Source organism: Zea mays, chromosome 5 (assembly GCF_902167145.1).
Source record: "Zea mays cultivar B73 chromosome 5, Zm-B73-REFERENCE-NAM-5.0, whole genome shotgun sequence".
Classification (NCBI taxonomy): Eukaryota; Viridiplantae; Streptophyta; class Magnoliopsida; order Poales; family Poaceae; genus Zea; species Zea mays.
The window spans coordinates 62858709-62873366 of record NC_050100.1 but is presented as its reverse complement, the minus strand read 5'-3'; the positions used below and the strand labels follow the sequence as shown (position 1 = coordinate 62873366).

The following is a 14658-nucleotide window of genomic DNA, read 5'->3' as shown; positions in this document are numbered from 1 at the left end:
CTGGCCAGCGGCAGCATGGCACCATGATGATGGTATGGAACCCCCACACCTCGTCGTGTCGTGTGATTGGCTTGGATAGTTGGATTGGACATTCCTGCTTCTGCTGGGAGGGACAAGCAGGACGGTGAGAGAACGCCTTCCACAAGTCGTTCGTGTGTGGCCTTTTCACTTCACTTTTCGCGTCGCGTCTCGGAATTGGGACGGAAGCAGCACAAGTTCTCAGGCAGCCCACCGTCCTTTCAGCCAGTGTGTAGAAATGTGGAGTCCGTTCTCTCCCTCCACGACATCACAGCGCGCGCTGCCGTCGCCGTCGCCCTAATCCACCAGCAGCAGTGCCGCCACGTGCGTGCTCATTTCCTTGCAGCTGCCGGGTTGCAGCTGCCGGGTGCCCGGCTCTGCCTTCGTCAAGCACGCGGGGCCTCTTTCTTGTTTCTTCCCGTCTGGTCCAACCCTCCTCCTTCCCCTGCCCCTCCCGGCGCTTCCGAGGAGGAGAGGGCTCTTCAATTCCCCAACCGATTCCAACCCCACCCGGACCCGGGTACACTACAGCGACGCGCCTGCCACTTCTCCTTCCACCAAGTCCTCGCTCGCCAGCCCGCGCTGCAGCGCTCGTCGTCCGATGGGGTGCTTCGCGTTCAGGAGCGGCGGCAAGAGCGGCAGCAGCAGCAGCACGTCCTCCAGGCCGCAGCAGCACCCGCGCCCGGGCGCCCGGACGCCGCCGGCCAAGTCGGCCCCGGCGTCCACGTCGTCGTCCTCCTCCTCCTCCGGCGCCGGCGCCGGCGCGCAGAGCAACACCAAGGCGGCGGCGGCCTCGGCGCCCGCGGCGGCGTCGTCGGCCACGCCCACGCGCACCATCCAGGAGCTGTCGGAGGAGCGGGGCGCCCAGCGCCTCCGCGTGTTCGACCTCGACGAGCTCGGCAGCGCCACCAACGGCTTCAGCCGCGCGCTCAAGCTCGGCGAGGGCGGCTTCGGCTCCGTCTACCGCGCCTTCTTCCGCTCCGCCGCCGGCGCCCGCGTCGTGCTCGCCGTCAAGCGCCTCAACCAGCGCAGCCTCCAGGTCCGCTTGCTACCTGCCATCTCCTCTCTCTCTCTCTCTGCAATTCTGCATTATTTGTGCTTAGATTTCTCATGCCACGCCAAAGTTTGTTTTGTTTTCCCTTTTCTGAGGATTCATCGGGGTTCTTAATCACAGTTAGCAGACCAGCAATTTGGTGGAACCCCTACAGATTTACAGAGTAATTTGCACCTCCGATTTTTCTCACCCTCCATTTTTTTTTGCAACCTCTTGTCCAAAAGATGGCCAAACTCCGTGGACTTGGAATCATTATTTTTTTGGTGGGTGCCAATATCTTACTAAAATAGTTACTTCTGGCTTGGATCGAGACCTAAATTCTAACTCAGAAGATTGTTAGCTTGCACTGAAGCCAATAGATAGGATAGCTTGAGCTCCATGACAATCTCAAACGCATAAAATAGTTGCCTGGATGGCTTCAATGGGAATATTGGTCCAACCAACTGGACAAGGACAGCCACTCATGTCAGTCTCAATGGGAATCGTAGAGACTGGGCCATGTGAGTATTAGTCAAGATAGATGGCATCATAAGTCAACCTGTGATCAGCGCCACGCCTGTTAGTCTGATCACACCAATAATTAGATACAAGGACACGGAGACAGTTTCCTGATCGTTATAATTATTAGATGCAAGTATATGAAAAAGAATTCCACGCAAATCTCAAGTGCTGACCTGTGTTCCTTAATAAGTGTAGTGCTTATATTTACGTTAAAGGAACAAATAGCAGTTCACTAGATACACTTATTTGTTTTTTTTAAGGAATGTAACAGTTCATGAGTTCCTTTTAAATGATCTGGTTTCAGGGGCACAAGCAGTGGTTGGCTGAAGTCCAGTTCCTGGGTGTTCTTGAGCACCCGAACCTCGTAAAGCTGATAGGCTACTGCGCCGTGGATTCAGAAGCCAGCAAGCACAGGCTGCTGGTCTACGAGTTCATGCCCAACAAGAGCTTGGACGACCACCTGTTCAACCGAGCTCACCCTCCGCTTTCATGGAGACTGAGGCTGCAGATCATGCTGGGCGCTGCGCGGGGCCTGGATTACCTCCATGAAGGAGTGCCAGAAGTTCAGGTCTGTTTCTGGACCCGACAACAGGCGTTTTCTGAAGCATAAACTTATGCATCCAACTGTATTTAGTCTGCATGGCAGGATAAATACATCCTCTGAATCTCTCAACTGAAGATTACAGAGACTATGTACAATAAGTGGTGGAGATCTGATCTGATCCAGAGTCTCTTGTTGTGGTGTGGCAGGTGATCTACAGGGATTTCAAGGCATCCAACGTCCTTCTGGACGCTGAATTCAAGCCGAAGCTGTCGGATTTCGGCCTCGCAAGAGAGGGTCCAACAGAAGGGAAGACACATGTCTCCACCGCGGTGCGTTCAGGCCTTCAGGGTCGTCCTCGTTCACGGCCATGCATCATGTCTCTTCTTGCATAGTTGTTGCATTGCATGGCGTGCTCGCGCATCTGAAGCTTTGGACTCGCTGGTTGTGATTGCTCAGGTGGTGGGGACGCACGGGTACGCGGCGCCGGACTACATCGAGACGGGGCACCTGACGGTGAAGAGCGACGTGTGGAGCTTCGGCGTGGTGCTGTACGAGATCCTGACGGGCCGACGCTCGCTGGAGCGCAGCCGCCCCGCGGAGGAGCAGAAGCTGCTGGGGTGGGTGCGGCAGCACCCGCCGGACGGCGCCGGGTTCCGGGCCATCATGGACCCGCGGCTGGGCGGGCGGTACCCGCTGGCCGCCGCGCGCGAGGTGGCCAGGCTCGCCGACCGTTGCCTCGGCAAGAACCCCAAGGAGCGGCCGGCGATGAGGGACGTCGTCGAGGTGCTCGAGCGGGTTGTGCAGATGGAGCCGACGACTACGACCGCAGACAAGAGAGGAGGTGACGGCAGGCTGCCGGCGAAGAGGTGACGGACGGCGGCGGCGGCGGCGTTGCCGGGATACGCCGCTCCGTCGTCCCGTTCTGGCCCTCCGGGTGTGTTCTAACTTCCGAAGTTTGTATGTATCGGAAAGTATACGTCAGGAGAAACGAACAATTTCCTGAACAGGCTATATACTACATGTGAGATTCGATGGTGAATTTGTGATTTGAACACGCAAATGAAGATTCAGTAAAAATTCACATAACTAACTAACACGTGTTGCAGAAATGCATGAGCGGTGGTATGAGTCTGGTGTGTTGTGTACCGCTGCTAAATGTTACTCCATACTCAATTCTTTTTAGAACCAACTCCCGGACTTTTCTTAGATTAATTTTTTAAAGTTTAACTATTCTTATACGAAATATTAATATGTATAACATACAATGAGTATAGTTACATATAGTATTAAGTATGATTTCATAACTATATTATTTTGGAGCGGTCTCCCCCCCTGCAGTTCCAGTTTTCATATATTATTTTGCAAGATAGAAGTTAGTATTTTATGTATAAAATGAGTCAGTTTTTTTAAAGAACAAATAGGATAATCATTAGGGTTTATGTTTAGGGAAGAACTGGTGTTATCGTATTTTTAATAACATTTTTTTAATATTTTGCGGCCCATGAAAATTAGGCCCAGCAGGCCACGAGGCCGCTAATGAGCCGACGTCTCTCCTCCAGCTTCGACTGCGAGCCGCCCAGCGTCCACTTCGCTCCCCTAGGTCGCGAGCGAGCGACGGCCGACTGCGCGAGACCGCGAGTGACCGCCGGTCGAGCCCCGAGGCCGGAGCGGCTCCCCCGCAGGCCTGCCCTCGTCTGGTCGCCGCCTCGCCGCGCAGCAACCCCGCGACCCGCTGCCCGGCCGGCCCGCGTTACTGTGCAGCCGTGTCCATTACTGCATTTGTAGACAGCGCAGCTACTGGCTGACCCGACTCCCTTCTCTCCCAATTCTCAGCGGGCGATGCAGGCGAAGAAGCTGACCCTGCTGCAGACGGTGGCAGCTGCGGGAGTCTTCTCTGCCGTCTCCTTTTGGTACCCCCTCAATCTCCCGCCCCCTGAGGATTCTCGCTGGTTCTGAGCATTCTAGATCTCCCGTGCCATGCCTCTTGTGCTGCAGGTATGGCTTCATGTTCGGAAGGGAGTCCGCGCGGCGCGAGCTTGGTGGCATCATAGACGACCTCCGCAGCAACAAGCCCACCAATACCCCTGCCGGTCCCGATGCTCATTCGAAGCCATAGTGGGGTATGGTGTTCTGTTGTTCCTCCTTTGCCGTACTAAATCTAAATGTGGTCAAGCTTGTCTTGTGGATCCTGCTAGGCTGTAGACGGAAGAACTAGCCTTGGAGCTACCAGTTTTTTGTCCCCTTCTTTCATAATGTGTATACGGCTTGAACATCAGTTTTTAGACTGAAAAAAAAAACAAGTTAACCTGCCACAAAAGACAAGGAAGAAAAACAAGTTAAAACCTCCTTTGGTTCAGAAAGGGAATGGGGGTATTAATGCATTTTTCTTGCCGTTGTGCGGCTCATTGTTTGTTTTCACTAACGCGTGCCGATGAAGATACACCATTTCATATTACTTTTTCAGACGAAAATGCTTGTTTTAATATCAAACCATGCCTATACAGTCTAGTGAGGTCCAAGGAAACTAATCTCTGGCTGGCCCATTGCCCTGTTTTGAACCCATGGCAGGCAGGTTTCACTGCCACATTGCATATTCAGGAATCAGAACCAATTGTTATAAATCTAATGACCTTAGCTCGTAACACTAGCCACTAGAAACGGCAGATCGTAGGATTATAACTTGGGAGTTCTGGAAAGATGCTATTAGGTCGAAGTCTGGCGAGCATGGAGTGGTCAGCACGACGGCGGTGGTCTTCCCTTCAATAACCGTGTAGAGATAGATTGGATCTCAGTATATGTGTTTTTCAAGAGGTGTACAAGGAACGCGTGTGTGCTTCTTACCTAGTTAATATACGCAGTGTGAAGGAGGCTGCAACCAGCATGTTGTTGCTGGTGGCGTCCGACTCGGTCCCCTGACTGAGTCGGATGAGATCGACGTAACACGAATCGGTTATGGATGGTGATGGGTTGGAACCTCGTGTTTGCCAATTGCCATCAAGCCATATACATATATAATCTCACGCTGGTTGTAGCTTACTCGATTGGTAGGATTTTCCAAGGACTGAAAGTTGGCAGGAGCTGAGGGGCACTGGCAGTAACGGATTACATTGTTATGGCCACTGGCATTGACGCTTACGTTGTTCCCTTATCGTGGACCAAAAAGTTAGACTTTATGGACAATGTTGCATACATGAAAAATCGAATCTGGCAGAACATTATTGCTGGTGCAAGCACGGGAATAAATTGGAGGCTTTGGAGCCAGTGGGGGTGGGTAAAGATCAAGCCCTCAAGCTTATAAACAACATGTACGGTAGCCAAAGAACTAAGGCAGTAAGGTGCCTGAGGATGATGATCACTCTGGCACTGGTGTTAGCACTACAGAAGTCCTAGTCCTAGAAACGACAAGAGTCATTTTTATGTTCATCATGTTATGTTATGTCCAGTTTTTTTTTCCTGTAGCTGTCGTGTTTTTTCCCCATCTTGCACAAATAGCACAGATCAACCAAGATTCAATAAGGGTTTACATAGGGGCTTATATGCCGATTTTGCACCCCTAAAATGCAGGTCCAGGTCTGCAGTGCGAAGGATAAGATCGTGTGGGGATCATAAACGATGTGGTTAGCTGTTAGAAGTGTTCAGCGAGGACAAAGATCGTTAGAGGAAGGTCGAAGAACCTGGCCTATGTTTTTGTAGGTTTATGTCTTAGGGAGGCCGCACTTTTGAATTTGAAGAAACGAGAGACGATATCATTGTTCGTATTTCGTATGGCGCGCAGGCGCGGCTACCAGTCTTCGAGCATAGCGTTGCTGTTGATGCATCGTACTCTTGATCTGTGATTAGTTTGTTCCATGACGTTACTGCTTAGGAATTTGCTTTGTTCATCGCTACGTCTTTCCAGTGATTTGTTTGTAGATTTGGTAAAGGAAAAATAGTGCCAAGGGTGTGTTGACGGCAGCGTTACTCCCGCTTGCTCATACATGTCTGCTCATTTGCTCACGGCCGGTATTTGGACATGGATAATTTCAAGGTCAAAAGTGCCATTGGTGCGGTAGGCTAATTAGGTTGAATAGATAGATAGATTCGTCTTGGTCTGTATCTCTGGAAGGACGCAGGCCCAGCCCACAGCTTTCCGTTCCAGCCTGCAACGGCCCACAGCTGAGAAGGAGGAGGCGGCGCCCACGGCCCATCAGAGGCGTCCACGTCCCCGGTTCGGTCCAGCCCAGTCCAGTCCGCCTGCTGCACCGGCGGCGGCGTGTCCGCCTCCTCCACCACGTCGTCCCCATCCTCCAGTTCCTCCTCTCCTCCTCCCGTGCGCGTGCGGCCGTGCCGCCGTCGGGACCCACATCCCGTGGCGTGGCGTGGGGAGCCACCCGCAAGCAGAATAAAACGTGTGGCTGTCCCTCGTCTCCCCCAACTCCAGCACAGCACAATGGACGCCGCCGTCTCCCTCTCCCTGCCCCTGCACCACCACGCCCACGGCCCGCTCCCGCTCCCGCACCCGGCGCCCCACCACCTCCACTGCGCTGTCCCGCTCAGGCACCACGCCACCTCCGCGTCCGCCGTAACCGCGCCGCCGCCCAAGCCTGACGTTCAGGCTCCTCCAGCGGCGCGCCTGAGCCCCGCCCTCGCCGCGCCATCGCCACCCCGCTCGTCCCCGGCCGCCGCGCGCTCCTCCAGCCGCGCCGCCACGGGATACGCGGCAGCGCTGGCCGACGCGTGCGTCCGCGCGGGCACGCTGCGCCGCGCCGCGCGCCACGCGCGCGCGCTCCTCCACCTTCTCCTCCGGCTAGAGCGGCCCCTGGAAGAGGGCGCCGCCGCGGTCGAGGCTGCCGTGACGGTCGCGGGGCAGCAGCTGGACGCGCGGGTGGCCGCGCTCGTCAGGATGCTCGTCGCTAAGGGCAGGGCCGGGGTGCTCGCCGAGGCCCTGGCCGAGTTCGCCGCCATCTGCGACCACCTGCTGTCGACGCGCCCGCGCGCGCGCCACGCCTACTAGCTAGGCATGCTGCTTAATCGAGTACAGTGCCCAACAAACAGCACGCCTTTTCGACACGAAACACTTCATCCACCAGCGTAGCGTTTGTACTCGTGCATGGCCTTCGTTCGCCATGGATGCATGGTCTGTACTCTTCTACAAGCAAATTCTGCTACATGGCGCTTAGCCAACGTTGTGTACTTGTGTTGCCATTGGTTATCAGTACAACGCTACGGAGCCCATAAATCTTCAATAAAACCTCCTTTAAAATTTTATATGTACACAATATAATGTAGAAAGGACTTCTCTACAGTAGTTTAGTTCGGTCTCTATTAAAGTTTTTTTTTTGCTCCGTCCCTGTACTACTATGGAGATTTAGTTGGTTGTCAGCACATCTGAACATCATCACATTGTTCTTGTTCAGCAGCAGTTAGCCAGCATCAGCAGAAACTGCTGAAGCTCTAATTGGTTCGTTTGCCGAAGCAGTTCGATGACCATGCTTGCTGCCCCCGGAGACGGAGAGTTTCTAAATGAGGTCGGATCAAACGGCCTGCAACCAACAAAGATTCTGAATCCTGCAATGACGTAGCTTAGCCGCGTTTATTGTGCGTGCACACTGAGAGTACTGACAACCTCATCATGCTGATGAGTCGTTTTATTGAGAGTAAAATGCATAAGCGGTTTTTGTCACATCAGAGTCAATTAGGTTCCAATGTTGTGTCATTTAGTTTCGCGAACTTTTATTAGTGTGCTCAACGTGGTATGTCACGTCGGCGTATGATCTGAGAAAACTCGGTTTTAAACGGTTTCGCACGAACCGACCAAATTACAGAAACCGTTTTTCTGATTTTAAGTTTGGGGATATAAGTGACGCAGCGTGTCAAGTTTGAGGACCGCTTCGTGTATTTTAATCTTTTATTAATTTAGTTGGACAGGATAGCAACAGGAAAAATCGAGTAGCAGTTGAGGATTGCGCATTAAAGTCGATTTGTTCTTAAGGCCCACTTGCAAACCTAACCGCTGATAATGCCATGATGTATATATATGATTAGGTTAAGGATTGCGTAAGACATGATCTCTGCATGTCGCTGCCTGGCTGCGTCTCGTCAGATATATGCTTGCGTTTGTATGACTAGACACTAGAGTGAGAGCTAACAGGGGCGAGAGAGACGGCCGGCCGGCCGGCCGGAGAAGGAAGCCATTCGCTGCAGCTGCAAGCAGGATAGTCAGGAGTAGCGTGCAACGGAGATGGAGGAGGACTACGTGTTCAAGATCGTGGTGGTCGGCGACTCGGCGGTGGGTAAGACGCAGCTGCTGGGGCGCTTCACCCGCGACGAGTTCTTCCTGGACTCCAAGTCGACCATCGGCATCGAGTTCCAGACGCGCACCGTCGACATCGCGCGCCACCGCGTCAAGGCCCAGATCTGGGACACCGCCGGCCAGGAGCGCTACCGCGCGGTCACCAGCGCCTACTACCGCGGCGCGCTCGGCGCCATGCTCGTCTACGACGTCACCAGCCGCCGCACCTTCGACCACGCCACGCGCTGGGTCGCCGAGCTGCGCGCCCACGCCGACAAGTCCATCGTCGTCATGCTCGTCGGCAACAAGGCCGACCTGGCGCGCGACGCCGGCCGCCGCGCGGTGGACGCGGACGAGGCCGCCGCCTTCGCGGAGGAGCAGGGGCTCTTCTTCTCGGAGGCGTCTGCCCTCAGCGGCGACAACGTCGAGCGTGCCTTCCTCACGCTGCTCCGGGAGATCCACGCCATCGTGTCCAGGAAGACGCTGGATGCGGCGGCGGAAACCGGCGGCACCACCGACGTCCTGGCTCTCAAGGGCACCAAGCTGTCGCTTGCTGATGAGATATCCATCATGGAGACGAGCGCCTTGAGAACAGCAAGCGGCGGCAGCTGCTCGTGCACGTGATGGTGGTGCATGCATATACGATTATACATGCATATACAGCTCATGGAATTCTAATCCGGAAATATATGTTCAAACAGTGTGCTGTGCTCCGAGAGAAATTTTCATAACGGAGATAAAATATATAAAAAAGGATATGCAGTGCATGTATGTAAATAATAACCAGACAACAAAAAAAACCGAAGCACGTTTGGGAACCTTTCTGCATTATACTGTATGTTGTAATTCGCCACCCTAGAGTAGTCAAACCGAAGATAAAATACAGAGGCAACCAAGACCGACTGTTGACCAGACAACTATAGAGTTCTCAGTTTTACGGCCCTCAGGGGGCACGTATTTTGAAATGATCAACTTAAACACGAGGGCACGCTTGCCACTTCACCAGCTGCAGTTTGCTTCAAAAAAAACCGGTGGAGGTTCCAAACGCAAAACGAATTAATACATATATAAATATGTTTAACCTCTGCAAACTGCATAAGGAAACCTAACGGTATCGACGTAATGCCTGCATTTACTCCGCTGCAGATTTTCACGAGATCTAGCAAAAGGATTAGGTTAAGGTGAAGAAGGCTCTTGCGGTTCCGACTCACTGTTCTGAACTATTCGAGACATCAGCTTAGATATCTCAAAGATGGCGTTCTGTACCTGATCGTCTTCTGAATCTGTCGGCCGTACCCACAAAGGTGACTGCAGTGCTGAACTTGCAGCCTTCTTGCCCTTTCTAGACACTGACAAGGCTCTCTCCAAGTCTGATTGTCTCAAGGGCCTAGGTTTCTGAAACAGCAGTAGGAAGAGAAGAACCGAATCAAGTCAAAAAAAAAAGCTTCAATGAGGCCCGTATTAGTCCTGGCTAGCAGACCCACAATGAGTTATAGTCTAGCCATGAGTTGAATTTTTAGATAACAGCATGCAATCCTGTATAGCTCCAGATTAAGTGGGAACAGAAGTAAGAATACTCACATCTAATTTCCTCCCTTTTTTCTCATCGTCCAACAGCTCCCTGATAGGATAGAATGCGGCCTGCTTGCACAGTTCTAGGATGTCTGATCCAGTAAAGCCCTCGCACAAACTTGCAATGCGATCGTAATCAATATTATGCTCCACATTTTCTCCCTTCAACACAACCTGAAGTATCTTGCTCCTTTCACTCTCAACAGGAATTCCAATTTCAAATATCTGAGTAAAGCGCCTAAGGATGGCCTCATCTAGCTCAGAAGGCCTGTTTGTAGCAGCCAGGACCATTACACGAGCGTTCTCTGAAAAGAGATACATGTTATTATCATTAAGTACTGATCAGTACCATATAGGAAGTCAGTTCATACAGGTACAGTAAATAATTTGCATATCCACATGTCAAAGTAATCACCATTCAAAAAATAACAATCATTCAGAAACATCTGCTACCAAAGAAAATCTCGCGTGATAACCAATAAGATGCTAAGCAAATACATACCCAGTTTGTATTGACTAATGTCTGGCTTAAGATCATAACTTCATGCCGGTGATTTTTTTTTTGTTAAGCAGTCCCTCTATCCACATGACCAAATCAATTGTTTGTTGCTAAACTACTGGAGAATCATGCTGCATTAAGGAGTCTTTTTTTTGCTGAAAAACTGCGGAATCATGGCAGTAAGGAGTCATTTGGTTATTCATGAACAGCATAGAAGGCTGCATGTTGCCATCTACATATTTGTATAGATCCAATAAAGACGGAACACATCAGAATTAGTTACTTTTAACAGGCAAAGGCAGAAAGTAGGTCCCATGCCATGGCAACAACTGTTCTGTTGATTTCCATGGTTTGTTGAAGCTGTAAAAAAAATTGGCAAAAAAACTGCCCCTGCATTGATTTTAACATTTTGCATCCCAAAATACAGCAGCAAAAGACAATAGACGTGCATGTAGCAAAACAGCTCCTCAGAAAGAGAGAAAAGACTTTACATTTCTATCAAACACAAAGAAGTGCTGCATAAAAAGATCAATCGACTATACAACAGCAATCACACAACGCACACATGTAGCAAAACAGCTCCTCAGAAAGAGAAAAAAGACTCTACATTTCTATCAAACACAAAGAAGTGCTGCATAAAAAGATCAGTCGACTATACAACAGCAATCACACAACGCACACATGTAGCAAAACAGCTCCTCAGAAAGAGAAAAAAGACTCTACATTTCTATCAAACACAAAGAAGTGCACACATGTAGCAAAACAGCTCCTCAGAAAGAGAAAAAAGACTCTACATTTCTATCAAACACAAAGAAGTGCTGCATAAAAAGATCAGTCGACTATACAACAACAATCACACAACGTGCACACATCCACAATCTATTTTGCAAGGCCCTAAACTCTACAGCAATAGGCCTTAGGCAACTTCACCATTATAACAATTCTTTCATTTCTCCTTAAAAAAGGTGAAACATAAATGCACAGAAACTAAGAGAAAATTGTCTTATTTTGCAAGGACCAATGGATAGTTTATGAACTGGAAACATTTGTCGTTATGAAACTATTAGTTTGTTTTCTCTTGATCTAGCTTTCTGCATTTAAAAACATGGTACATGGTTAAGAGTCCCAAGCATGTGTGATGTACAAATATTTCTACGTCAATAACAACACTGATCACATCAAGACAGCACAAATTATGTGTGCCAAAGCAGATTACTCTCGTAGTAAGCTAGCATCAATGAATGTATGTTAGTTGCTCACTATTCATTAGGGCGGAGCCAGAAATCATATAAGGCGGGGCCAACTAGTAACAATTTTGCAAAAGGAGTGGGGGCAATGACTTCACAAATTTAATACACAAAAATAGATGTGTGCACAGAGCTGTCATGGGCTCATGGCTCCCCCTAGCCACTCCTACTAGCTCTACCCTTGCAGTTCATTAAAGTTATCCCACATGACCAGACATAATGACAATCAATGTAAGTCCAACCGAGGGAGATATAGTTAAACTAAAAATGTGATAGCCAGAGATAAAAAACACACAGTAACCAACAATTGAACACTTGCAATCAGACGACTGGCTAGTCCCCCCAGGAGGGAGGGAGCATCACAGTAACCAACCAGTAACCACTAAAGTAGGATAGAAGAATCTCCATACCATGATATTACATAAACATTTTTACGCATCTAAGAATATAGTTGGCATTATAAACTAGTTCAAATGGAACAAATAAGAAACACAAAGTAAGCCAGACAAGTGGTGTAAATGGGTTTGTTAAGAGCAACAAAACATATTAGTTTATTATTCCCACAAGGCTTAAAGCACGAGTCTGTGTTTATAGGCTTTGTTCATGGAAGAGAAATGAAACAAGTGGATGTTGTGAGATTATTATATATTACCACAAAGTGTAAAACAATGTGTTAGCTTAAGTGTCTGGAATGCCTGATTTAGCAAAAACTAAGAAATTGCATCTGATTTCAAAACATGATTTTTTTTGGGGGGGGGGGGGGGGGGGGGGGGGGGGCATTGTGTTATTCATCACAAAAAAAATGCACTAAGCAGACTTTATCGATAACGAATGTACTGATGCAAACAAAAACAACCATGAACGGCGTTGACAAACAAGATTTATTTATGCTACTAATGTTCTATACATGGTGTTTATTCAAAGTAGGGTTATGCCACTTGCGCGCTCATGAGCATTACCGTTAATCGTTAGCAACAAATGAATATTCAATGTTGAATACAGAGCAGAAGGCAAAGTATAAGAGGACTCACGGTCGGTGGTGAAGCCATCCCAGAGGGACATGAACTCTGTCTTCATATTAGTCATGGCTTCATGGTCAGTTGTCCGTCGCTGCCCCAAGAAACTGTCGACCTCGTCAATGAAGATAATAGCAGGCTGGAGCTTGTGAGCGAGACTAAAGACAGCAGCCACTGCCACAGCAATAACATACCAACATCAGTTGTATAGCATACACGCAAAAAAAACAATACAGTTGGCATCAATTCTAAATTAGTAAATATGTGCAGAGCTAACTAACAATGAAAATCAGTACAACACAGCTGCTGCTGCAACGGCAGTAATAATAACATATAGACATCAGTGCATTGCATGTACAAACAAAGGAAGAAGAAACCAATATAATGATATGGGTTCAAAATCTGCGAATGTCCATAGCATCCCAACACAAAAGACTATGCAATTGCCATCGTTTCTACAGCAAATAAGTTTCTAGTAGGCAGCTCGATTAGCAATGGGACTAATGATGCAGCTGAGCAGCCGCTGCCACAGCAATAGTAACATATAAACAATGGTTTATGTCTACTACAATTGTTATGAATCCAAAACAGGCGGATATCCAGTGGATTAGCACCAAACCGGCAAGAGTAGTAGGATAAACCAAGAATAGAATTGCTCACCAAGCTTCTGTGCGTCCCCGAACCACTTGCTCATGAGATTGGAGATCCTGACATTGATGAAGACGGCGCCGGACTCCCTGGCGATGGCCTTGGCGAGCATGGTCTTGCCTGTGCCGGGCGGGCCATAGAGGAGGACGCCCTTCTGGGGGCTGAGGAGCTTGCCGAAGGTGAAGAGCTCGGGGCGGCGCAGGGGCAGGATGACGAGCTCGTAGAGCGCCTGCTTGATCTGGTCCAGGCCGCCGATGGAGTCGAATTCGACGTCGATGCTGTCGGGGTTGATGACGTCGCACGCAATCACGTCCTGTCGGTGAGGGAGACGCCAACGGAGGAGGGTTGAGGCCAAGTGAGGTGAACCCTCGATAGGGGGGAGTGGGGAGGCGAACGGACCTCATAGGGCGTGGTGGAGACGAGGGGCCGGCCGAGGCGCTTGGCGATCTCCTTCTTCTGTTGCTGCGCCTTCTGGGAAGCGGCGCGGTTGGGGTCGAGGTGGCGGAGGCCAGCGAAGAGGACGAGGCAGCTGAGCGCGGCGCTGGCGGCGTACAGCACGAGCTCCTGCACGAGCCGCGACGACGCCTCCGAAGACCTCATCGCCCGCACTCGCCGCTGAGGCTTTGCTCCCCGTCCGTCCCGCGGATGCCCGAGTGAACGCCGGCCCCTGTCTGCCTTGCGGAGGAGGGATTAGAGGGGGCGGCGCGAGCTGGGGATTGGATTGGATTCTGCTGCTTACACAGCTTTAGCTTTGTGCTTGTGCTCGCAGGGGGTTTGGGCTATCGGGTTGGACCGGAGGTTGGTTACTTTTTCTTTTCTCCGTGACTTTTGGCTTTGAGGTGGACACGTAGCCTACTTAAATAAGCACATATAAATATATATTAGCTAAAAATAAGATCAATTTATAGAACTTGTAGATCTTAAAATTCAAACTTTGTAAACGGTCTTGGATATAAAAATTATCAAAATATAACTTATAGATCTTAAAAAATTATGCAACTTTATAATTGGTTATATTTTCAAATGAATTTATTTAGCGATTCAAATAATTAAATTATCCTCGGTTTGTTATAATAAATAAGGAATGAAAAAATAATATATATATATATAATTGATGTAACAACACGATAGCCTTCCTGCTCTATCAATTAGGGATGGATTCGGATCGGATACGCATGGAAACGGATCCGAATGTCACTATTTACCATATTTTAATCCGAATACGGATACGAGTATGAATACTATCTGTCGGGGACCATAATTAGGGGTATCCCCAAGACTCCTAATC

At 49.7% G+C, this 14658-nt stretch overlaps 5 protein-coding genes across 6 annotated transcripts; 4 read left to right on the top strand and 1 right to left on the bottom strand.

The window, feature by feature from the left end:
* Positions 1-263: 263 nt before the first annotated feature.
* LOC100193511 (uncharacterized) lies at positions 264-3143 on the top strand. Its single transcript, NM_001138623.1, has 4 exons — positions 264-1057; positions 1878-2141; positions 2324-2446; positions 2574-3143. The coding sequence occupies exons 1-4, from the start codon at positions 620-622 to the stop codon at positions 2985-2987; spliced, it is 1239 nt and encodes a 412-aa protein (NP_001132095.1). The 5' UTR covers positions 264-619; the 3' UTR covers positions 2988-3143.
* Positions 3144-3709: 566 nt separating this feature from the next.
* On the top strand, positions 3710-4402 carry LOC100381636 (uncharacterized). The gene is made up of 2 exons (NM_001320897.1): positions 3710-4027; positions 4113-4402. The coding sequence occupies exons 1-2, from the start codon at positions 3957-3959 to the stop codon at positions 4231-4233; spliced, it is 192 nt and encodes a 63-aa protein (NP_001307826.1). The 5' UTR covers positions 3710-3956; the 3' UTR covers positions 4234-4402.
* A 2019-nt stretch (positions 4403-6421) lies between these two features.
* On the top strand, positions 6422-7329 carry LOC103626452 (serine/threonine-protein kinase NLK-like). Its single transcript, NM_001150702.2, has one exon. The coding sequence runs from the start codon at positions 6547-6549 to the stop codon at positions 7108-7110; it is 564 nt and encodes a 187-aa protein (NP_001144174.2). The 5' UTR covers positions 6422-6546; the 3' UTR covers positions 7111-7329.
* Positions 7330-7507: 178 nt separating this feature from the next.
* Positions 7508-9226, top strand: LOC103626451 (uncharacterized). Its single transcript, XM_008646861.3, has one exon. It carries the CDS (start codon positions 8338-8340, stop codon positions 9010-9012), a length of 675 nt encoding a protein of 224 aa, XP_008645083.1. The 5' UTR covers positions 7508-8337; the 3' UTR covers positions 9013-9226.
* On the bottom strand, positions 9182-14192 carry LOC100283830 (uncharacterized). Of its 2 annotated transcripts, XM_035968062.1 has the most exons (6): positions 13770-14192; positions 13383-13683; positions 12738-12896; positions 9970-10265; positions 9655-9783; positions 9182-9547 (listed from the first exon to the last, which is right to left on the bottom strand). In XM_035968062.1, exons 1-6 carry the CDS (start codon positions 13968-13970, stop codon positions 9539-9541), a joined length of 1095 nt encoding a protein of 364 aa, XP_035823955.1. In that variant the 5' UTR covers positions 13971-14192; the 3' UTR covers positions 9182-9538. The 2 variants fall into 2 exon arrangements, with proteins under 2 accessions (XP_035823955.1, NP_001357487.1); NM_001370558.1 differs by having other exon boundaries at positions 9389-9783; positions 13770-14133.
* Between the last annotated feature and the right edge of the window lie 466 nt (positions 14193-14658).

Bases quoted from the DNA above. Each gene is read 5' to 3' on its own strand.
- LOC103626452 (NM_001150702.2), top strand. From the start codon at position 6,547: ATGGACGCCGCCGTCTCCCTCTCCCTGCCCCTGCACCACCACGCCCAC.
- LOC100283830 (NM_001370558.1), bottom strand. From the start codon at position 13,970: ATGAGGTCTTCGGAGGCGTCGTCGCGGCTCGTGCAGGAGCTCGTGCTG. The intron at 12,897-13,382 runs GTGAGCAATTCT...TTGCTGTGGCAG, and splicing joins CGGGGACGCACAGAAGCTTG to TGGCTGCTGTCTTTAGTCTC. The intron at 10,266-12,737 runs GTGAGTCCTCTT...ATCTCTTTTCAG, and splicing joins GGATGGCTTCACCACCGACC to AGAACGCTCGTGTAATGGTC.
- LOC103626451 (XM_008646861.3), top strand. From the start codon at position 8,338: ATGGAGGAGGACTACGTGTTCAAGATCGTGGTGGTCGGCGACTCGGCG.
- LOC100381636 (NM_001320897.1), top strand. From the start codon at position 3,957: ATGCAGGCGAAGAAGCTGACCCTGCTGCAGACGGTGGCAGCTGCGGGA. The intron at 4,028-4,112 runs GTACCCCCTCAA...CTTGTGCTGCAG, and splicing joins TTCTCTGCCGTCTCCTTTTG to GTATGGCTTCATGTTCGGAA.
- LOC100193511 (NM_001138623.1), top strand. From the start codon at position 620: ATGGGGTGCTTCGCGTTCAGGAGCGGCGGCAAGAGCGGCAGCAGCAGC. The intron at 1,058-1,877 runs GTCCGCTTGCTA...ATCTGGTTTCAG, and splicing joins TCAACCAGCGCAGCCTCCAG to GGGCACAAGCAGTGGTTGGC. The intron at 2,447-2,573 runs GTGCGTTCAGGC...GTGATTGCTCAG, and splicing joins AGACACATGTCTCCACCGCG to GTGGTGGGGACGCACGGGTA.